At 42.5% G+C, this 24,038-nt stretch overlaps 1 protein-coding gene across 1 annotated transcript in view; it reads left to right on the top strand.

Moving 5' to 3' along the window:
• The window catches only part of DNAAF9 (dynein axonemal assembly factor 9), a 67,552-nt gene extending 51,062 nt beyond the window's left edge, over positions 1-16,490 (top strand). The window contains exons 29-37 of the mRNA XM_042870901.1: positions 1,685-1,722; positions 5,653-5,788; positions 6,142-6,228; positions 7,497-7,603; positions 8,289-8,363; positions 8,503-8,705; positions 9,872-9,937; positions 10,548-10,641; positions 12,407-16,490. Of these exons, the coding sequence (XP_042726835.1) occupies positions 1,685-1,722; positions 5,653-5,788; positions 6,142-6,228; positions 7,497-7,603; positions 8,289-8,363; positions 8,503-8,705; positions 9,872-9,937; positions 10,548-10,641; positions 12,407-12,519 (919 nt within the window). The 3' untranslated portion in view covers positions 12,520-16,490. The remainder of the gene's footprint in view (positions 1-1,684; positions 1,723-5,652; positions 5,789-6,141; positions 6,229-7,496; positions 7,604-8,288; positions 8,364-8,502; positions 8,706-9,871; positions 9,938-10,547; positions 10,642-12,406) is intronic.
• The last annotated feature ends 7,548 nt before the right edge of the window (positions 16,491-24,038 follow it).

Here is a 24,038-nt window from a genome sequence, read left to right as displayed (position 1 = left end):
TATTTATGAGTTTGGGGTCACTGTTATGATAACAGGCTGTGTGATGGCTAAATGCCATAACTGTCTTAAATCCCTCAGAACTGTTAGGTGATTTAGGTGGTTGGTCTTGGATGAACTTTCAGCATTGGGTTCATAATAATGAAATTTGATTTGGACTAGGTGTGTAATTATACACAATATTAATAGAACTTTATTGTGTGGAAGGATAAACGAGGCATTAGCATACTCCTCCAATAATGTGTAATGTGAATAATATTTTGTTAAATCTGGATAGTTGTCCTGCTTTGTGTTTGTTTGTTTTTTTTTTTTTGTAGTCATTCTTTTTCTTATGAGTGTTGTGTAAATGGGATACACATCTCATTTGGGGTTATTGTTTCTATCACTGTTTTGGAATGTTAAATGAAGATTTCCTGTATTTAAAGCGTGGAACGTAAGGAAAGCAGTCAAACGTAGTGAAAAAGAATGGCAAAGCAGAGAGGCAAAAGCATTGCAAGTATTAAAAATCTGATATCCTGGATTACCCCAGAGGCAGGTTGGGAATAAATCCATTAGAAAGCCAAATAGGTAACATTTTAAAATAGTGTGGTTCTCAAAACATGAACCATTAACTTCTGTGCTTTACACTAGCCAATAATACGTGCTACCTTGCTGCTTTTGGGGATTTTCATGGCCAAGATTGTTAGCTATAGGAACTACATAAAATGTTGGTGAATGGATGCTGGAGTTGCTCTTCAAACTTATTCTTTTCCAAGTTATAGTAGAGACCAATTCCTTCCCTCAGTGTTTTGTGGTCATGGCACTGAGTGTGGTATTTATAGCAGCAATAGCCTGCAAGCCTTTGACTAACATTGTTTGCCTACTGAAGTGCAGTAGCAATTGAAGGAAGAGGCTTAGCCTAGGCTGTAGACTATTTATGTCTCACTTTGAAGTTTGTGCTGATAAGAGCTTACAAATGAGCCACGGACTGCCAATGACAAATCTTTCAGTTGGAAAACTTTGGCAGTTTCACCATGAGTGTCAAAAAGAGTGATTTTTGATGTTTGACTTACAACTTTTGCAGTCAAGAGGAGCAAAATCCTTTCCTGGCCCCAGAAAGCTTATGGCTCTGGAGATTTGATTCTTTCGTTTGCTAGGGTAAAGCGTTGAACAGCAAGCCAGGACAGGGGATAGGTTGCTAAATACAAACAGATAAGGTGCTGTCTCCTGTTCACAGCATTTCTCTGTGGGAAAAAGTTAATAAAAATAATCGCCACTTGTCTGATACAATAGCAGATGTGGCCTAAAATGGTCAGAAAGCATTATGTAATATCTTCTCAGAAGGAATTCCCTCCTGTATTCAGAAGGCACAATTCTTTAGGGCAAGCTGAACACAATTCCTGTTTTTGTTGTTTGTTTTTTTTAAACAGACTTCAATATTACTTCAATTTCTTTCTGAGTTCCTAGAATACAGAATAGATTGCATGGTGGCAACTTGCTTTTCAGCAAGTTCTGGGGGAAGAGCTCTTCAAAATGCTAACATAACTGGAACATCCCTACGTATAGATATGGGAAGGGCAACATGACAGTGGGTTGAGTGGTAAGACTCCAGCTGTCAGTGTCCCTTCGATTCAAATGCTGCCATTCATTTGGACATGCAGAAGTAATACCAACTGCCTGTATGTAAACTTTTGTTCTTGTATTGCAGGCTGCTTTTTCCCAAGTTCTTGGACCAGTGCTCGCAAGGTATGTGTCATTGCTCTTGACTGTAAGCTATGCAGAACAAGTGGCTGAGCCAGTAGTCAGTAGTGAGGCCGGATAAATACACTGCAAATGCATGCAGTCAGAGGTGGTGATGAGCTCTTTCAGTAAGAACCATCTGTGCAGAAGTGACAATTTCTCTCTATGTAGGTGCATGGAGAAGATATAATAACCTGTACGTTGATACATTCCAACTGTGCTCTCCTGGAGAATGGATTTCTGAAGGCCATAAGTCAAACTGTTTCCTTGAAGCTACTATAACTCGTTATGTGTTGCTAATCTAGCTGCCAAATGGATGGGGTTTGAAAGGAGAGCTCTGCTTCCTCATACGTACCCATCTTTTCTATGGCTAAGTATGAGGAAATGGAGCTCTCCTTCCATTCTTCCTGTTTTAAAAAGCTAAGAAAGAGCTAGGTAGCTTCTTTCCCATAACCAGTTCTTCATACCATATGGGGGATCCTTTTGAGTTTCATTTGACATTGCAACAGACAAGCACACCTGCAAAAGAGCTGTTTCTTACCTGTGTATTCAGTTTTATGTCCTGACTCTTGAAATGAAACGTTTACTGCATCATGTTCTTTGTCAGACTTGGAACCTAGGGCACTTATTAGTGTCAGTGGGCTTCCTGACCTACCATCAAGTAGTTTTAATTTGCAATAGCAGTAGCATCTTCACAGGTCAAGTAATCTTTATTTTAAGCAGCCTGAAATCAGATAAACCAGGAACAGTGGGGATTTGAAGACACATTCAGACCACTGTTACCATGGCATGACTTTCTGATCTTGTCTCAACTCCATGACTATGTTTTTGTTTTAAATGCAGTTGTCAAAGCAAGATTCTGCTGCGTTCTCTTCTTGTGGCTGTTCAGACTCTGTTCTGCTCTGATTTGCTGCCAGAATTATGCCACTTTTTATTTGTGTGTGTGAAGGGAGCCCCCCAAAAAATGAAACCCAAAAGAATGAAGTCATGAGCAGACTGGAAAGTATGTAGGTGCAATTACACAGATCAGTGCTTTGTTCTCATTTGTTAGTTTAGCAATTTAAAAATTAAAATAAAAAGAAATGCTTAGAACAAGAATAGCTAATTTTCCCTATGAACCCAGTGCTGAAGAGAAGAAGCATTGAGACTTAGAAAAATGTTCTTTTGGCAGCAAATTGTTTCTGCATGTTGCAAGGTTTTGTTGTCTAGTTGGCAGATAGAAAACGTGGCATCAGATAGCCTAGAGATAGTTCATTCAAAGCAAATCTTTGTCTAAAAAGTTCTAGGAGGAAAATTGCTTTGAACTGAGGTGTCACTGAGCGTGACACACACACAGAATTGGCCCTGGGCAGCCTGATCTGCACCAGGTCTGGAGGTTGGTGGCCCTGCCTGTGGCAGGAGGGTTGGAACTTGATCCCTTGGGATCCCTTCCAACCCAAGCCATCCTGTGATCACATTTATAGTAGAATAAATGTGAAGTGGCTTGGAATGAACAAAGCTTTTATTTCCAGCACCCCTTTTGAAAAATCAGGAGTATTGTAGGTTGTGGAAATGCAAACACTATAGATGTGTCACTGCAGAGGAGTAAGGAAGAGCGAGAGGGAATGCAAGATCCAGCTTTATGCACAGCTCAGAGACTTGGCTGCTGGCTCAACAGGAGCAATGCTCAACAAGACCTTCACTGGGAGATGCTTGTCCTCACCTTTTTGTCTTCTGCACCCCAGTAGTGTTAGTGTCACTGCAGCACTTATGGGCCGAAGCAGCATTGCACTGGGTGTTGTACAAGCATAAAGAAAAGATACACGTGGCTACAGGCAAGAAATACAGATGGCAGTGACAGTTCAAATAGAAAAGACCAAAATGATCAGTAATAAAGCTGTGTGGGCTGGTTCAAACAGTGTGGGGTTGCACCACCTGTCCATCAACACAGCGTTGTTGACCATTGCCAGTTAACACAGGAAGCCTCCAAGTTGTATCCATAGGTGTGTGCAGCTGAAGCCTGCAAGTTCCACAGATTTTGTTTCCTGCAAGGCTGTGTGGGAGCTTACAACAGGAATGACAGCTAGCACCTTAGAGCTGTCTGCTTTAGAGACAAGCAATGGAAGCAGGTGGAGAAGAGTATGAGTGAGAAGGATAGGACGAGATTTCTCCAGTTCTTGGATTTGCTGCATATTTTGTTCCTTGAATCTTCTGAACTTCAGGCTTTGCCAGCTTAGATGCTAACGATTACCTTTTCTCTCCCAGGCACAGCTATTCTAATTGTAAGGTGTTCTCCATAGCACTTATGACACAGACTGTTTATTGTCCCAACCTCACAGAAAGTGTAACTAGCATTTTAATTAAGCTTTGCTTTTAAATCAGTATCAATTTCGAAGATGCTAAAAGGAAGAAAAAAAAAAAAAAAGAAAAAGAAAAAAAACCACACACTGCATTTAGCACACCCACACTGTGGTGGTTGTTGATGAGCTGATTCATAATTTTCATCTTAATTGCATGATCTACGTAGTAATTTCAAGCATTTATGTGACTTAAATTCCTAAATGTGCTTGCTGTTCTTTTCCCTAGTCTCTCTCAAGGGAACTGTGTAGTGCAGAAGATTATAGATGTTTCTGAAATTGGAGTGGAAAATTCTGTGGAGGATTAAGAAACAGAAATACTAATGGTGGTAGTTGGCATATGTTATTAAAATCTTAGCTTGGAAAGGTCAGTGATGCAAGTAACAGTTAATGGGAGCATATGGCATAATGGTAACCTAGTATGGTTGGCATAGAAATCCATAGAACCACAGAGACATGGAAAATCTTGAGCTGGAAGGGGCCCACAAGGGTCACTGAGTTCAACTCCAGATTTCTGTGCAAGGAAACCACTGCCAGGATAAGTGCACTCTCAAGACTTCTATCACTTCTATAGAATAGGAATAACTTCAGGCAGCAGATGATGAGGTGAACTTCATTACGTGTTCTGTTTTAATGGTGATAAGGTGGAATGTGTCCCGGTTCAAACATTCATGCGTAGTTGAAGAGTTTACTGGGCTGCCTCATGCTATACCTGCACTTAGAGGGAAGTGTTTGATTCAAGCTGCACACGCACATTTTTGAGCAAAGGAATAGCATTTCTTCTACATTGTGGACAATTATTGACATCTCAGGGATACCAGAAAAAGCTGGAGCTGAAGAAATTTGCTGGCCTGAAATTCATTCTGGTGTAACACTGCCTCAACGTAATTGTGAAGTAGAGATCCTGGAACACTGAAATTAGTTGGATGATAAATCCTTGAGTATTTCTTCCTCATTAGTCAAGTCGTCTTTGATGATTGGTATTAGCAGAATCTTTAAGGTTGGAAAAGAGATGATCAAGTCCAACCCCAACCGTGCCCACTGCCCATGACCCTCTGTGACACATCTTCACTCTTGTCACCTCCATGGACAGTGACCCCACCAATCTCTGGGCAGCTGTGCCAGTGCCTGACCACTCTTTCAGAGAAGAAATGGTTTCTAATATCCAACCTGAACTTCCCATGGCACAACTTAAGGCCATCGCTTCTTATCCTATCTCTAGTTAACTGGGAGAAGAGGCCAACCCCTGGTGTTTGGTAGGCTAATTTTTTAAGGCTGTCTTGTAAGATTATTTTCACTGAAACACAAGATTGTAAGAGCTCTTCTTTGAGTCATTGCAGCGACTGAAAAGAATCCTCTCCTTCAGGAGGTGCCATCCCCTCATGCTTACAGTTGTGTTAAATGGGCTTCTGAGCTGACCGCCCTCAGTGTTGCAGCAAAATAGTTTATAATTCTGTGTGTGATGGTTGTTCACTGTTCCAGTGTGAAGTTAGATGGGCTTCTGGGTTCCTTCGGGCAGGCAAGAGAGTTGAGAGAACCAGTTCTTAGTCACTGCTGTGCACCTGACTTGTGTGTGCTGTCTTCTGATTTCCTTACACAGGGCTGGTGAGTAATGTGATTTTCACAAGTCATGCTACAGAGCAGAGGCATCCGCTCCTTGTGCAGCTGCAGAGCCTCATCCGAGCAGCAAATCCTGCTGTTTCATTCATCCTGGCGGAAAATGGGATTGTAACGAGGTAATGTTAATCACCATCCACCGTTTGTCACTCTTGGCAGATGGGACACATGCCTTTAGAAGCTTGTATTCTCTTGTTTTACTCTGGTAACTTAGACAGATGCCTATTTTTCTTAATTGCTTCTAATGCAAAAGGCACCTTCCCCTTACTTTCATGGTTGTATAAATATAGAGATTAGGAAACGTATGTTTTTGCTTGTAGAGTGTGATTTATCTCACTGTCACTGTCATACTGGTGGGAAGATACTCTAATTTACTGTGGCTAACATATTCTGTTTTATTTAAGCAGAATACAGATAGTGTCCTTTTTATTGAGGTCATAAATTAAAAATGTTCATCTTTATCCCTCTGTAGGAATGAAGATATTGAATTAATTCTCTCAGAAAGCAGTTTCTCAAATCCTCAGAAGATTAGAGCTCGATATTTAATGTATCCTGGCTGGCAAGTATCTAGACTGAGAAATATTAAAACTATTTTTCTAATTAACTTGAAGATTAAAAAGTCTCTCTAACTTAATTTATACTCTTTTTAAGACTACTCATTTGGAACAGAAAACAGCTTTGTAAATCATTTTTGAAAGAGAGCTGATGAGTATTCATAGCAGATACACAACTGCTGTCCTTTTAAGGGGAACAGGATCCTTTCTGGACACTATTTAAATCAATGGCAGATTACTGTTGCTTTTAAGAAGAATAGAAAAGTACCCTCTGGGAATAAGCTGGGAAGGCTTGGGATGGGTGAGGCCAATAATGATGAGAGTAATTTCATTCTGACAGCTATTCAGCCTTACTGGAATGAACTTGCTATTAGCAGAACAATTATTTATTTAAAAAAAAAAGAAAAGGAAAAGCTGCATCTTTATTGACAGTCTTGGCAAAGGCTTGAGGGCTCAATAATAAGTTGTACCAAGCTTTGCTTTTAATTCATAGTGATAGTTTTCATTATTTGGGGTGCTTTGCACATCTTGTTGTAGTTATCTGCTACACCTATTTGGCAGGAAATGTAAACTTGTCAGCTGTTAGAACTCCTGGCTGACTGTTTTCCTAGTAATGTTGATAGCTTTGGAAGTATGATTTATGTGCCTTGCCTTGCCAGTCCTTTATACACGTGTATGTTCTTTGTTCATAATTCTTACTCAAAATCTGGAATGAGCAGGGTTCCTAAAGTGGATTGGCACAAGGCTGGGAGTGTGCAAATTGCATGGTGACCAAAGAAAAGAGAGAAAACCTTTAGATAACAGTTAATGTATTTGATAGTACGCAAGAACAGTAAGTAGATAGCATGTAAGGGGGAAAAAAACTAGTAGCAGAAGAACATCAGAATGATTCCTAAGCTCTTTGAACAATCTCAGGCTTCATATCACCCTTTCGTAGAATCATAGAGCCCTTAGAGTTGGAAAGAACCTCTGAGGGCCATCAGTCCAACTCCCCTGCAATGAACAGGGAAACCATGACTACATCAGGCTGCCCAGGGCCTGATCCAGCCTGGCCTTGAGTGTCTTCAGGGATTGGGCATCAACCACATCTCTGGGCAACCTGTTCCAGTGCCTTAATGGATTTCTTTGTAGGAAAAAAACCCCTACTGTTTTTCTTGCAATGAGAAAAAGCCACTTGTAGTGAAATAATGCAGCTTCTTTTTAAGAGATTTGCTAGGTGAAAAGCACAGATGTGTGTGTTTTCATTCTTGAAATCTGTTCCTTTTGTCTCAAGGTATGAAGGTAAATACGGAGCTGGGTCTGTCTTTCCTCCCATGGTTCAGATCTGTGTGTGGTTTAGCCGTCCTCTGGAAAAAACACGATTTGTGACCAAATGTAAAGGTACAAGTGAACTTTGACTGACTTGACTTAAATCCAACTTTAAAAGGCTGAGGAGTAGAAGGAAAGGAAGACACTGACGTAGCACTTTAATTACTGCTGAAGCAAACTTTTAATTGAATATGCAGCTTTCCTTCCTTGAAGTACAGTAAATGACCTTTAGCATCTGCCCTAGAAAACTGACCCATGATTTTGTTCAGATAAAGATGTAAAGTCTAAAGGCTGAGACAGTTATCTTCATGTGTTTTGCTTTTTATTTTAAATTCACATTCATTTATTGGTATGGAAATGCAGTTTGTAAGAGAGGATCAATTCCTACTATTTGTGCCCAACAGTTATTTGTAGTTACTAGAAAATAGGCTCAGCTGCATGTTAGGCTCCTAGACCAGATGTATAACCATGCCCTTCCTTCTTTCCATAGCAAAGCAGTGTTAAGGAGCACCTCTTTACTTTCCACACGCACTGTAAGCGTTCACTGTGCTTGAACACATTATTTCCCACCTACCCCATAGAGGAGAGTTGAACGTGTAGAAGTGTTCTGTAGTGGGAGCTGTGGGGGGACACTGCAGCTTTTCCCCCTGAAGCATTAGGATGTGGATTAGAGACCTGTAGCATAGGACTGATGAGAAACTGCGCCAGGGAGAAGAGCGAGAAGTGACATAACGTGTTTGTCCTCCCTTTCTAACAGCAATTAAGTCACTGCTCAAGCCAAGTCCCTTTTCTGGAAACATATATCACATCATGGGCAAAGTGAAGTTTTCAGGTAAGGGCAAGATATTACTTCTGCAGTGTTTTAGGGTTGTATTGCATGCTGTTGTATTTGGAAGCACACCATTGCATTGGTGTTAAATTAGATGAGCAAGTTATCGAGGCGCCTTTTTCTTCTGTCTTCTCCTCAATAGATTCTGACAAAGTGATTGAGGTTTGTCACAACACGTCATCCAACTCGCTAAGCCTTGTGCCTGTTCAGGAGGGGCCAACTCCTCCTGATTCAAGACATGATAGCAGAGATTGCAGCGGTCAACAGGAGTACTTCCTTGTGTTCATTGGCTGCTCCCTTAAGGAAGAGGATATAAAAGACTGGCTCAGAGAAACTGCAAAACAGGTTCGTGGGCATGTTTACTTCTATTGAGTGTGACCTGTTTGGTATTTCTAAACAATGAAAGGTGAAATCTGAGTGTCTTGATGAAACCTTTTCATTAATCTCCTTTCTCTTCTGCCAAGGTGTTATTAGCATTCCAGAGTGCAAGTTGTATTTCAAAGAGAGGACTAATAGTTTGCAAATGCTTGTTGTTTTAATAACTGCTATAGCATATTCATGGATTGATCTGCTTTTGAACACTTGAGTAAATGGAGTATTTCCAGAATAAGCACGAGATGATTAAGCTGAGATGTGATTGCCCAAAGCTAAAATGTAGTATGAAATAAATCTTGGAGTAGCTGAACGATGCTGAAAACATGTTTTGAGTCCTTAAATTAAACCTCCTTGGCAAATAACGCACTAAAACAGAGGGTCTAGCTTTTTCATTTGTTCTTGCTATATTTTAGTGTACAGCTATGCACACTAAATGTGTGTGCATTTGTGATCCTGCATGGTTAGTGTACATACACAACACAGGTAGGGAATGGGGTATGTGCCATAAGAAGCTTTGGAAGCACATTTTGCAGCAGTGGTCTCTTTCTAACTTCTCAGACACAGGCACAGCCTGACCAGGAGTGTGGGATGAGAAGTTTTCTCCTACAAAGCCAAGTAGTACCAGCAGTTTTGTCAGACTGAAGGTGAAGGTCTTGGGAAATTGTTGAACCATACACATAGTTTATTTTAGTACTTCAGCTGGATCCTGAATCTGTAGTTCCAACTCTGCCCTTTTATGATGCCGTTTTGGAACGTCTTAATTAAAGATGCTCCTAATTACTTTTTTTAATGGGTTAGGATTTGCATAGTATCTCAAGAACACAGTGTGGGAAGGGAAATAAGTTTCCTGCAGGTTACTTCGAGGAGGTATGCATTTTCTGTAATGATATCTCGTGCTCTGCATATATCACACAGGTAATATATGGAGACAGATTTTTTTGTCCACGTAAGAGAGCACTCTGTGAAATACTGTTTTAATCTTCTTAAAGCTTGGAACTTAAAATGAATTGCGTGTCTCAAGCGTGGGTTAATCTGCATTTTCAAGGAAGTACTTTGCTGTTTTTCTAATGTAGCTGAACTGTAATGGCACACTGTTGTACAGAAGGTGTATAACTGGGGTCTAATCCTTTATACAGAAACCTCAGAGGAAAGCCCTGAAAACCAGAGGAATGCTAACCCTTCAGGAAATAAAAAACATTCACGTAAGTCAAAGCAATTAATAACAGGTCCTTCAGGGTGATTTTTCTCAAGTATCCATTTGTAGGATAGAGCACCTCCCATATCTGCCATAACAAGTGTGCTGAACACTAAATTATAGCATTTACTGTCTCTTTATATACTCAGAACATAGATGAGTCTGTCCAGGAGGGAATTAAGAGATAAATCTTGGTGTTGTGTAGGCATTTATCTCAGTAAGCCCTGAAAAGTGGGGGAAACTATAGGATGTAATGGTCTGCTTTACCCATCTTTTCTTCCTGCACTGTATTGTACAGATTATCATGTCCAAATTAGGATCCCAAAAGCCTTACCCTGCCTTTATCAGCTATCTTTGGGATGTAAGTGCTATCTCTGGAGTTGGAGTTCTAAAAGTTTGGCATGGCTGTGATGAGTGTTGCTGTACTGAATTCCCTTTGTGTAAATATCATTTCTCATACAGCCTTTTCAGAGTGCTACTTTTTAGCCAGGTGCTGTAACTTTTTGCCTGGCTGCTGAAGAAGGAATTTTTCCTCTCTGTTTAAGCTTGTTAGGTCTGTATCTAAGCAATTTTCACGTGTAAGTGTTTAATATGCAGTATATTCTTTCTTACTTTAGGTGAAACGCCACTTGGATCCGCTTCCAGCTGGTTATTTTTACAATGGCACACAGTTTGTGAACTTTTTTGGTGACAAAATGGATTACCATCCATGTATCCTTTAAAGTGCATTTTTTGGTGAAGGATTAGGTAGGAAGGCTACAGACTGCAGATCTGACTTGTAGGCTTCCAAAGCAGGTGATGCACTGGAGAGCCAGTTTGTTTACTGGTACTTGCCACTTAAAACTTTTTAAAACACCTTTTTTTTTTTCTTTGGAGGTACGATCTGGGAAGCAAAGTAGAACCAAAAAAACCCAATCCCCTAAATTGCTGCATGTGATCATGTGCAATGGATGATTTGTGGACCCCAGCTTGTCAAAGGAACGTTTCTCAAACCAATTAGTTGTGCAGTGTTGCTTAATTCTTGGCTACAGCTGATGACATTTCTAAATGGACATTTTTGCACCAAAGTAAAAGCAATCAGGTTGGTTTGTTTTGCTGTGGTATCATTCTTGCTTTGCCTGTGTCTTTGTGGCGAAGCTGGAATTCAAATTGTGGAATCATAGAATGGCCTGGGTTGAAAAGGAGCACAATGCTCATCCAGTTCCAACCCCCTGCTGTGTGCAGGGTCACCAACCAGCAGACCAGGCTGCCCAGAGCCACATCCAGCCTGGCCTTGAATGCCTGCAGGGATGGGGCATCCACAGCCTCCTTGGGCAACCTGTTCCAGTGCCTCACCACCCTCTGGGTGAAAAACTTCCTCCTAATATCCAACCTAAACCTCCCGTCTCACTTTAAAACCATTCCCCCTTGTCCTATCACCATCCACCCTTGTAAACAGCCGTTCCCCCTCCTGTTCATACGCTCCCATCAAGCATTGGAAGGCCACAATGAAGCCTCCCCAGAGCCTTCTCTGGATGCAAAGCAGAAATATGACCCATGTGCAGTGGTGCATTTTCTGTAATCACTTTTTAAACTCGTTTGAACATTTAAAATCTTATTTTAAAAGTACTTCAGCTTAGGAAGCAGTACGATGCACTTATCTAATGGTGATATATGTTTGTTTGCAAATGCTTTGTCCTTACTGGTATTGTTTGATATCAGTTACAGAAAGAGCTAGAGCCAAAGCAGAGTCTTCTGGTTTTCTTTCTAGAACCATACTGATTTTCTTTCTTTTTTAATTTTTATTTAAACCTGACTGTATTCTTGTCTCTGGCAAGAAACTCCATAGTAATACTCATCTTCCAATGTATTTCTATTCTTCTTGTTTCTCTGCATCTCCATTGTTGTTTTATTTGCCTTTGTTTTATCACTGAAATTTCAGTCTTACAGTGGTCTTAAATTCCCAATTGACCTCACTTTAACTGAGGTAAACATCACAAAAACATGAGTGGCTTCTGTTTGGGATTAAGATCAGATATGTCTATGTTCCTATGAGACAAGGTTACATTTTCTATCAGCAGACTTCTGGCTGTGTAACACTGGCAGAAAATGAGGTAACAGTGAACTTCATCTCCACTCTTCACTCAACCTTTACACCATCAGGATCCTGGGGCTGGGGAGGAGATGATGTTTGTGCAGGCACTTCTGGCAGGTCTGTGTTGGGCTGATTATTGACTTTCACTTACTAAAGTAGCTATCAACATCCGCAAACCTGCTGTAATTCTGCTGTCATGTTTTCTTTCTCATGGGAAGCTCCTTTATTCTGCATTAATGAAGAGTAGCTGTGGTTGGGTCTGACTGTGGGACTCCTGGAAAGTATTGCATTGGATTTATTTTCAGTCAGTGTCCCTAAGCTGGCAGATCCTTCCAATCTGTTCTTTTGTAACAAACACCGTTGGCACAAATGTTCTTATTTTCCTTAGCTTTTCAAAATCAGTAATGGACCAATTCATGAACGATTACTTGGAAGAAGCCAACAGGGAGATAGAGAAGTACAACAGAGAACTAGAAGAGCAAGAGTATCACGATCTCTTTGAGCAGAAGACATAAGCACGTGTATTCTGTGGACTTCTAGACCACTTATTGTCAGTAACCAAAAATGCTGTTGTCCTTGCTGGTAGAAAATTAAGTGAAATATCAGTTTTCTGCACTCCTTTTGAAACTAAGATCATTCCTGTAAGGTTGGCATTTTTACTATGGTAACTGCTTAGCTGTTTGTACTGTCAGGTTTGCTTCCACTTCACCTTAATTCCAGACTGTAAAAAGCATCACCTGGAATCTCTGGCTAGTAGTGGAAATGTCTTTAAAAGAAGAAAAAAAAGGAAGCTGTATTTCCTAGCAGGTCAGAATGTAAGTGTGGAATTGGTCCAAAGTGCAGAGAATCGATCTGCTTTAATCTCTTGGATGTCCCTTGAACCATGTTGCCCATGGGCACTGAAGAGCAGTGGTATACTTCAGTTATGTGGGATTGGGGGGATGTTCCCAAAGCGAGAAATGGGGGGACGTCAAAAGCTCTGAGGAGTTCTCAATCCTGCTGCTGTAAGGGTGTTCCTAAAGTGAGAAATGGGGGGACACACAAACCTCTGCTCTGCTCCCAAGGGTGTCCTACAAAACCTTCTGCACGGTCTGAATCTGCGGTCAAAATTTTGACTATTTAAAGAAAAGATGTTTATACATTTCAAGGTGAAAGGAGAGACAGGTGGAGATACCTCTTCCTTTCCAGTGCTGTTCTAGCAATTGATGTCGTGTTTTCTAGAATGTACAACTTGCTGTTGCTTAAACGATTCCTACTTGAGTAGCAAAGACTAAGCAGAGCAAGCAAAGGAGGAGAGCATGAAAAGCCAGGATTCCTTAGCTAAAGAATTGCTCTTCTTGTTTCCAAAGGTAAAAAAAAAAAAAAAAATATCAAAAGATGTACTTGAAGTAGGAAAGAATTTGGGAAGCTTTGCACACTGTAACACTGAACTGATGCACCCAGACATCTACCGTCACCAAAGGGTTCTGTAATGGGAACCTGGGCGATGTGTCCTTCAACTGAATTTGGTGCAACTTGAAGCGAGGCCTCATAGCTCATTGTAGGAATATCAATATATGTGGTACCCTAGCAAGCTGCTTGAACATCATTATTGAAGCTTATTGAATGAGCAGATTATTGTAGCATGCTGTGCACTCAGAATTTAGTCAAGTGAAGACATTCCAGGTCCTTAGAAATAGTTCTGTCTTAGGTCAGTTGTATACAATATGGTAAGAAATTGAATGATCTCTTACAGGAAATACCTATACATAACCCAGCTTCTTTCCATGGGAGAAAAATGAGATCTATCTCTCGCCATGAAAACCTATGGCTGCACGTGGCTTATGGAATTTATTTTTTACCTTTGGAATCTGACATGGCCAAAACTTCAAGAAGCCTATCAGAACCTGAAACACTTCATTGGCGAGGTTTCAGTGTGAGTTGCTACTAGCTGGCTCCATGCCTGCTCTGTGGTGGTCCCATGGTGCAGGTGTGGAATTCCAGGTGCTGCAGACTGGGATATAGATGTTGATAAGGTTTCGTTCTAGCTTTCCTCCTAGATTTAAGAAGTCGTCTGAACGTAAGAATTCTTTTTCTTTGCACACCATGAGGCTTTATAAACGACTTGTATCCTGTTAAGGCCGGTGAAAGCCAGCTATAGTTGTGTATCTAGGCTTTCTGGGTAACCCTATTACAGGTATAGAGCATCGTGATAAGGCTCGTGAGTTTATCTATGCATGGCTATGGGTTTAGTCTTAATATACTGTAGTGCCTGGTAGAGAAATGTAGCTAGCAGTGGATGTAGGGGGCCAGCAGGTGTTTACAGAACTAAGTGCAGTTGGCAGCACAAAGCGACGTATCAGACCAGGGTTATGAGGGAACAGAATTCTGGAGCTAACACTGCAATAAAAGGGGCATTAGGAAGGTTCATAAGGTCGGATTCTTTGCCAGCCAACTTAGCGTAAACCCGGCGTGCTCCTTTTCAGTACCAGTTATCTAACCTGCAAAGCCATATATCTAGGATAGCGGAATGACGGCGTGACGTCAGAAGAAACAACGGGGGCTGAATGGCTGTAAGTCAGCAACCGTGTAGGTTTAAGTGCAATTGATTGAACCATAGATGAAGATGCTGTAGCTTGCTTTGCTCTGCTGAACTCTTTTTAAGAGCCCCGATTTGTGCAGCGCTTGAACACGGGGGTTCATATGGGGCTGATGGGCCTGGAGCAATCCGTCACAAACAAAAAATGCCCCGTGAACTCAAGTGAAATAAGCGTGCAGCGTGTGCACGTGGAGGTGTTCTTCAAAAACCAGCTCAGAAGAGCTCAGAACGAAGGCCTAGTATACAGATATACCGTACTGCATGCTATGTGAGGATAGCTGTGTATTAGGAAGACCTTTCACCATACTGGTACTATTTCAACGATGATATTTTGGTGTTGAAACAATTCGATTACCTCAATTTATTGTTATTATTTTTTTTCTTTTAGCTTTTAACTGTGACTTCAAAACTGAAAAATTACTGAAACAGTGAAACTGTGACAGAGGTATCCTTGAAACAGAGCAGTGCCTTGCAAACGATGCCATTTATGCCCAAAGCCTGAAATAAATGGACATCGTGGGTTGCATTGCTTGCAACCTCTTTGTTTTTTTTTTAAAAAAAAGAAAAGCAGTTTTGGTGAAAGGACTTAAAATTTAACCTAGTGAAGAATATTAGCACAAATACTGTTTAAAAGGAAGCTCTTTGAGGACTCAGAGGTGTAAAAGCCTGATGCTGCTGCTAGCAGTTGCTGATTATTTGGGGGTTATTTGTAACAGTCAGCAGCACTTTTCTTTCTTGTTTTGTTTTTTAGAAAAGCATAACTTTTGTACTCTGATCAGAGATGTTTATAAGCTGGAAATGTGGTTTCCTCACTCTTTTGGAGTCGGGGTAAGGATGGAGTTACTCCTAAGGATCTAGTTTTGAAAACTTTTTAGCTACTGTAAAACTAAAATAGAATACAGAAAGCACCGTTTCTAAACCACAAATGTTTGGATACAGAAAAAGTGCCATTAAACACTGTTCCGTTATCTTTTACTGTATTTTGGGGAAAAAAAAAAAGAGAGAAACGAAACCAAACCAATATGGTAACAGTAACTTTGTGTCCAGGCATTTCTGAGATGGGAAAGAAATGCTGAGAGTCCTCAAGGGGTTTACATGCTTTGCTGACCTTCATGTTAGCAGCTCGTGGTGGTGATGTGTTGTTTGTTTTTCTTCCCCCTCACGGAGAATGAGTGTGATCAGGAGTTACTGAAGTTATAGGGAGAAAAAAATGTGACCAACTTAGGAGAGGAACGTCTGCAACTTGGGCAGTGTTTGATACGAAGCCATGCAATGTGCTGTTAGCCTGGTGTTACGCTTTGCAATTCACGAGACTGATTGCAGGGAGGACTAAAGTTGCATGTTGAAGTTCCCTACTAAGTTGCTTTTCTTTTTTTTTTTTTAATTATTACTGTTTTTTAATTGAATTTTTTTCAGAATTTGCACAGATTTAAGCTCTGGAATACGTTGGTATTCTTAAAAGGGAAAAATTGTAACTAGTATAGTGAATTGTGAACTGTGAGCTGTTAGAACTACATTGCTGATCTAATTTTAGATTGTTTAAAAACGTACCTCAGAAAGCTAGTGAGAAATTGCTTCGTTTTTACACGAGTCCGACGCTGATGTAACACTTCTCACTTTACAACGTGCCAAAATTCACTTTGATACTAGTTCTCAATGCTTTAATATTTGCAGCGTTAAGTTAAAAACTTGTCTTTTCAAACACTACTGTAACTTCAGTCAAACTGAATGGTGTGAGTGAAGCTTTTTTTGCCTATTGTATTTATTACACAACTTGATTCGGTAAATATGAAATGACCTTTCCATTTATTTTTGTATTGTTTTACATGTTTATACCTGCAGTTTGTGTGACTTTTACACCTGTAACTCAGATGTGATGGAAAGAACCAATAAACAGTATCCATCTGCTGTCTGGTTGGCTCCTTCAATTATGCTTGTTATTTCCTCACCTTGGGTTGCTGATCGTTGAAGTTTCCTTTAAAAATGTATTACAGAATTGAATCACAGAATTGTAGAGGTTGGGAGGGACCTCCAGAGATCATCGATCATCCAACCCCCCTTTACTTTTAATTTATTACTTTTCTAAGCTGGTAAAGTTAAGAGGAATATAGAAGATCAGAAAGGTGACAAGTTCATATTCAACAAAAATCTGAACATTTAACAAAATTGTGTGTTTTTATTTTTTAAGCTGCTCTTTTAGACCTTCTTACATGGACTTCTAATGATGAGTTGGAGGAGGGATGTTAACTGACTTCACGCTTGCTGTCTCAGTCCTTCAACCAGCTCTGCTTTACCGTAAGTTGATAGTTGCACATACCCAAATGCAAGAGCTAAATCCTGCTCCTTGTGTTTGTAACTGATCTTGAAACTGCATCCTTGGCTTCTGTTGGTCTAAAATCAGGCTGCTATTAAGAGGGCTGTCATAGAATCATAGAATCATTTGAGTTGGAAGGGATCCTTAAAGGTCATCTGGTCCAACTCCTCTGCAACGAACGGGGACAAATGAACAGTCCCACCTTGCCTGCCTTTTTCTGCACAGACTGCACAAAATCATTTACGTTAGCTTTCCCAAGAGTGTTGTGGCCCTGTTCTTAATGGGGGCATGCATTCTTAAGTCAAGCCCTTGGGCTAGAACTTGGTCTAAAACCAGATCTGGAGGTTAGGAGCCCTGCCTGTGGAGCTTGATGATCCTTAGGGTCCCTTCCAACCCAAGCCATTCTATGATTGTGTTGTTATTTAGTGCTGACCAAGTAATAAGGAGGGATTCCACCATGCCTTCGATGCTTGAGTAGGGGAATCTACAGCCTCAGCTTATGGGTTTACTGATGTCACTTCTCAAGTGGAACTAAGACTTAATCTGAAATCAGTTTGCGATTGATTGTTAAAGTGTAAAAATCATCATCTTATTAGGTTTATAAAAGAGGTGGTAGTCCTGGGATGCTCCATCTTATAGAATTACTTTTCCATGGGCAAAAGTTAGGGAAAACAGCTTTTTCTTGTCCCAAGAGCATTTAGCTGGAAACTTTCAGAAAATGTTGGCCATAAGTAATATGCTTTGAGTTGTGATGAGCCAGCAGTGCTCATGGAGGACAACTCTGTTCCTTTTGCCATCAGTTTTCTGAATATTTACCAAAGGCCAAAGAACACCCCTTCTCTAACACCTGTTAGGGGCTTTGCAGGTGTGCCCTGCAGAGTTCCTTTTCAGTTGCATCATCCCATCTGATGGCATCTGCAGGCAGAGCCAAGCCAAAGCTTGTGTTGCCTAACAGTATAGGTGCAAGAAGCTGAGCTTTAGGAACAGGCTGCCCAGAGAAGTTGTGGGTGTCTCGTTCCTGGAGGTGTTCAAGGCCAGGTTGGATGGGGCCCTGGGCAGCCTGGTCTGGTATTAAATGTGGAGTTGGTGGCCCTGCATGTGGTGGGGAGTTGGAGCTTCATGATCCTTGAGTTCCCTTCCAATCCAGGCAATTCTGTGTTTCTGTGATGTGGAATTTCTTAGCCTACATGTCTGCAGACAAATGGTGCCTTGTTGGCTTCGCAATTTGCCAGCCTAATTAAAGTAATGAATTCACAACAGGAATTGCATGAAAATGGAACACTTGTTAATTGAATAGCCCTGGGTTCGGCTCCCATTGTACGCCTCCAACAAGGTGCTTATGTGATCCCTTCTATTCAATTCGCTTAAAATAAACCTTCTTGCTAGTTTGATGTCTTGGTAGGAAAGAAAACACCCAATGGGCAAGGCCTGGAGGATTTCAATAGCATGATTGCTTCAGGACAGACAGAAAAGAAAAAAAAAAAAAAGAGCATGGAAAGTAAAATCTGAGTGACCCATTCATGGCTAGGAAATCATTAGGCACACAATGTATTGTATAGATCACTGTAAAACCACCCGACACGAGTAAAACAGGAAATTTATAATAGTTAAAATTGAGCCTTCAGTTAACCCCACCAAAAATCTTCTATTTTTCTGTGTTATCAAAGTTAGTTCAATATTTGCTTTATATACATCCTGTTCCGGACTTTGATTCCTCTATATAGCACACCTTCCTGCCTTCTAATCTCTGATTTATTACATAACCGTTTTTCTTCCGAAGCTTTTGCTTTGCTTTAACTCTTCATCTTGTCAGCCTGGGAGCTGCTTCTGCCCTGACCCAACGTAGGGCCCAGAGGCTTTGTGCATGCTGTCTTCTGTAGCCCAGGGCTGGGCATTGCTGCCCTCCTGATGCTCCAAAACTTCACTGCAACGTGGAGAGATGGGGAGGAAGCACCGTCCTCGAGGTCAGAGGGGATGTCAGCAGCAGACAGGGAAGGTCCCAGAGACAGGTTTGGTGCTGAAAGCTATTGAAAGATGTGTTTCCTGCATAACAATAGAGGATTTTGTTGTATTTCCCCATGGAACCTCTTGAGATAAGGGCTGAGGTTCATCCTGTACCAGCAGACACATCCCTTCTCTCTGTTGGCACGAAGAAGAAGAACACAAAGAGGGAATTACAAGTGATGGTGCCTGCCTTGTGCTGTCAGAGGTGACCTGCCCCTATTCAGTGTATTCTATCCTGAATGTACCATAAGGATGACACGCATCTTCCTAATGTGCATCTGCATCAGTGATTACAGATGCTACGAGGAGGTGCCATGGTGGGAATGGAAGACTTCTGCTTTGTTTTTTGGGAAGGAGATGAAGGAAGGCAGAAAGACAAGTCATAGAATCACAGAATGGTTTGGGTTGGAAGGACCTTTAAGATCATCCAGTTCCAACCCCCTGCTGTAGACAGGGACACTTCTCTCTAGACCAGGTTGCTCAAAGCCCCATCCAGCCTGGCCTTGAACACCTCTAGGGAAGGAGCACACACCTCACTGGGCAAGCTGTTCCATCCAACCCAGCCATCCTTTAGTCAGCACAGAACCATAGAATGGTTGGTTGGAAGGTTAAAGATTACCTAGTTGAAGCATCTTCACGTCTTCTTGTGCCTCCAACTGCTGGTCCAGCCCAGGGCAGGGATGCAAGAGAGCTGGCTCCAGCTTTCTCATGTTTAGTGATGTGTCCTTCAACCTCCTAACGAAATTGTTTTGTCTGAAGGCCACGTTGTCCCCCTGCTTGAGGACTTCTCCCTTGTGATGGTGGTTATGATGGAGCAGGATTGATATGGGAGATGCCTTCTCTCTCTGGCTGCAAGAACAGAGAAATAATTTGAGGGGGAAATTTCCCTACAATAGGCAAGGGGAGCTGGGAAGGGGCCACTGCCCTGCCTGGGTCTGTGCTGCAGATTAAAATCACTGCTGCACAGTGAATAGGATACAGCTGTTATGAAATTGACTTGGATTGGGAAGGGTGTCCCTTCCGCTAGCAGCTGTTTGTTTGGTTAAGATAGGTGGGTGCAGATTCTAACAATAAGCTTTCCTGGGAACACAGATGGGCTCACATAGAGGTCAAAGAGAGGGATTGAGCCAGCACCAGTCCTGGGATGGGATGCTGTGGGTGATGTGGGAGAACAGAGTGGGCACAGAAGGAAGCATGGTGTCCTCTATCCTATCACCCCTGTGTGCTTCTTCTCCCAAATTAAGTGGAATTCAATCACTGTAGAAAGGAGAAGAGAAAGAATGAGCAGAAGGATGGGAAGATCCATGAAAAGTCATCTTTCGTTCCCTGGAAATTACCTATAGATGAACCATGTAGGCTGGGGAAGGGTAGCGTGATCCCTCCAAGCCCCTGGTGATGGGTCTGTGTGTCAGATTTTGGTGTCCTTGCAGGGAACCTTGAAGAGCACTGTGGTCCCACTTCCCTTCAACTTCAGCATGAAGGAGCAAACTATTGTTTGATTTATTAAGCAGAGTGGAAATGTGCTCCAGATGTGAGAAGATGGTACAGATCTGGCAAAAGATGAGAGCAACATCCCTAGAGTTAAAAGGGGCAAATTGGCCATGGGGGCAGGGGGAGAGGGGGAGTGAAGCATGACGGATTGCTAGGAGTCATCAGAGTCATGTGAGATATGAGGGCCTATTGTTTGCATGGTGTTACCTTGATATGACAGCATAACTACATCTACCCAATCTACCCAGTGCCTTGCAATGGCATTAAATTAAAGCCAAGCCTGGATCAATGCACCCAAGCTGTGGTAAGAAGGTGAGAAAAGCCACCTGCCTTTCTGGTGCCCACACTGCTGCCCAGAGAAGCGTGGGTGCACAAGGCCATGGATGGCCTGATCTGGTGGGGGACAAACAGCCCATGGCAAGGGGTTGGAACTGAATGGTCCCTTCCAACCTAAGCCATTCTATGAAGTAGAGTCTGGCAAACCCAGTGGGGCTGCTTGGCTAAATTGGATGAGGAAAAGTGGTGGGATTCCTTGGTGGCAGCACTGTGGCATGCAGCATCAGCCTGATGGGAACATCCCTTGGCTGTGCTTATGGGGATGGATGGGATGTCCCAAAGCAGCACTGAAGGGCAGGGCTCATTTCCAGTAGGAGGAAGGAGCACCAGAAATATTGCACACCTAGGTGGCTGATGTCTAGAAACATGGTTAGAACTATGGGTTTTCCCTCTTCAACCAGACTTAAACTTTGAATTTCCTCCCTTGAGGATCTAGATGGCACTATTCAGCAGCCTGGGATGTGGTAGCAGAGGCAGACCCCATCAGCACCATCCAGGGTATGTTGAACTCCATCGTGAGCTCGCCAGTCCCTTTGGGATGCACAGAGAAGTTCACATCTCAAGAAGCTCCTGATGCAGCTGGCTCACAGACAGCACTAAGTTCACCCCTCTGCTGCTTTCTTGGCAGCTGGTGAGGAGAGAAAAGTAATGATCATTTCCAATCAAAGTTGTACGTCTGCATTAGGCAGTCTGGAGGATTCCTCTGGCAAAGCTTGCTGTAGGGAATACAGACACCAGCATGGGGCCAGGAAGGAATTTTCCCCTTGTCCTGGGCTGACCTTTGCACTGTGAGGGAACATTTATGATTATGTGCAGCAAGTTTTGCTCAAAGCTGATAACTCTCATCCCTTTTTTTGAACTCAGTAGCACTTCTTGAGCTCCCAGTTGACATTTCAAATGCAAGTGATGCATGCTGCATGCAGCTTGCAAAGATCTGCCCAGTCTGGGTCATGAACCTGCTTGGTCCTCTGCATGGGCTTTCCCAGGATTTTCCCATTGCCATCCCAGCCAGCAATCCACTCTGCCATCCTATGGGGAGGAGAAAATCAGTTTTCTTTGTGATTTTATATGTTATTGCTGTTTACTTTCCTGCTCTAGATGTGCAGTTCTCCATGCAGTGCTCTCCCTACCCATGTTATCCATCTAATCCTTGCTCCCAAAGTCCCCTGCTGTGATTTCATAGAATAGCTTTGGTTGTAAGGGACCTTAAAGATCATCTAGTTCCAACCTCTCTGCCATGGGCAGCCTTGCCAACCACTGGATTTCTGGAAGTCACCGTGTGCAGGTGAAATGGAAGCTCTGTAAATCTGAAAGATGCTCTTAGCTTTACCTGGGGAAGGCACTCTAGTGGCCTTGAGGCTGTCAGGCAGCCCTTAAAGCATTATGCAGTATGTGGGAAAGATTTTAGCTTGCAGAAAACCAGTCTCAACTCGTCAGCTGCAGATTAATTTTTTAACTGAACTGACTTCTGTTTTTTTTCCTTTTGTCTCTGTAAGTTGGAGCCTTTCAATTAATTACGTATCGTATGCAGCCAAATTTCCTCTTTCATTTCTAAGGGAGGAAAAGGGAGATGGTGAGCCTTGCTTGGAAATAAAAGCCAAGGGGCTGTGAGAAATGATGGTCAAGGATCAGCGGAGCAGACAGAGAGAAATGCAGCCAGATTGTATAGTAGAGAGCTGAACCTGATGTCACCATAGATGGTGCAGCTGTAGTGTGTTGTGTCATGGGGCAGCTTCAACCTTCCCCTTGAGCAGGATATTGCCAAATGGGGCTGCAGTGAGGTTGCTGAGGGTATGTTTGCATATATTGGCACAGGCTGCCTGGGGAGTGATGGAGTCACCATCCCTGGAGGCGTTAAGGGACCTTGGAGATGTGGCACTGGAGGACACGGTCAATGGGCACGGTGGATGGATTGGGAATCTCAGAGGTCTTTTCCAACCATAATGAAACCTTCTGTGAGGAGCTCTGTCCTGCTTCATGTCTGATATGGGCCACCAGAGGGTTCACGTGGGAGGAAACCATGGGAAGATGCTTTGCAGCTCTTTGAACATGGGTCACCTGTAGCCTTTTCTGCATGGTCAGGTCAGAGAGCCTGCTCAGAGCGTGGTCTCTGCACAGAGTGGAGAAATCCCATTTTGCTGTCTCTTATTTCAGGCTACTGGCTGTGCTTGAGCTGTTTGCTGCCTGTCACAGCAAAAAATGATATTGGTTGGATGGAAGGACCTGGATCTCCTCTCCAGCTGATTTCCACCAACTCAAGGAAGGAACGTGACAGAGTGCAGCCCAACAGAGCAGGACAAGGTGCCATCTTAGTGTGTCCTTCCAGGGAAAGCCAAATCCATCATCCACCCCCAAAGGTGTGTCTCCTTTCATGGACAGCTGTATCAGCAGAGATGCCCTTCACCACCCAGCAAACCTTCAGAACCTCCTGAGGATGCATCAGGTTTTCCAAGCAAAAAAAAAAACCGTTCTACTGCCAGGAATGACCCATCTGAGTCCTTTCTAACTTGGGATAGTCTATGGTTCTGCTGGATCCCACTCTCAAGCTGACTCTGAGGATATAACGAGGGGAAGCTACTGTGCACTGAAGCACCTGCGAGACCTCAAGGTGTGCCTGGAGCCATGTGGAGCTGCAGGTTCTTGAAATGAAGCCCTTCCTGAATTGAGCAGAGCATAGCCAGGCCATCAGCAGAGGTTACTCTCTGTTTTCCTCCCAGGGGGAGGTATGAAGAAGGTAGGAGAAAGAAAACAAAGTGCAAAAGCACAGCTGTTCACTTGCTTTGGTTTTGCTTCTTTGATGGCAGCTACCTTGGGGATCTGAGCTGCACTTTATTCCCATTCTAAGATACCTGAATTGTTCAATTCAGATTCTCCTTGGAGAAAGCTTAGGGGAAAGCAAAATACTGCTTAAGCATGTCTCTAAAATAAAGAGACAAATTAAATCTGAATGTATATATTGTACAAGAGCTGGGTTTGTGACACTAACATGACCAAAAATGGACACCCAAGCCTGGCTGTCCCACCTTCTGGCACTGCAGCAAAGAGAGTTCAGCAAGGAAAGAGAAACTGAACAGGGGCAATGCAAAATATCCTTTCTGCTGTGTTTATCTGACATAGGTAAACAAAGGGTCTGTGTGCAGAGGCTGAATGCTCCCTTGTGTTTCCCTAGTGTCCTGCTAAGGGAGAACTTAAGGTTGGGATGGGGGTCTGTTTGGGTGATACAACCTCATGGATGTTGTTTGCTCCTGGTGGCTCCCTTGTTGCTGCTTGAGGTCTGCCATGAGATCCGTGGCTGCCCAGCTGCCAGCAGA

This window comes from Lagopus leucura, unplaced genomic scaffold (assembly GCF_019238085.1).
Source record: "Lagopus leucura isolate 7727_CA_CO unplaced genomic scaffold, USGS_WTPT01 Super-Scaffold_100004, whole genome shotgun sequence".
Taxonomy (NCBI): Eukaryota; Metazoa; Chordata; class Aves; order Galliformes; family Phasianidae; genus Lagopus; species Lagopus leucura.
This window is presented reverse-complemented; position numbering and strand designations above follow the sequence as displayed.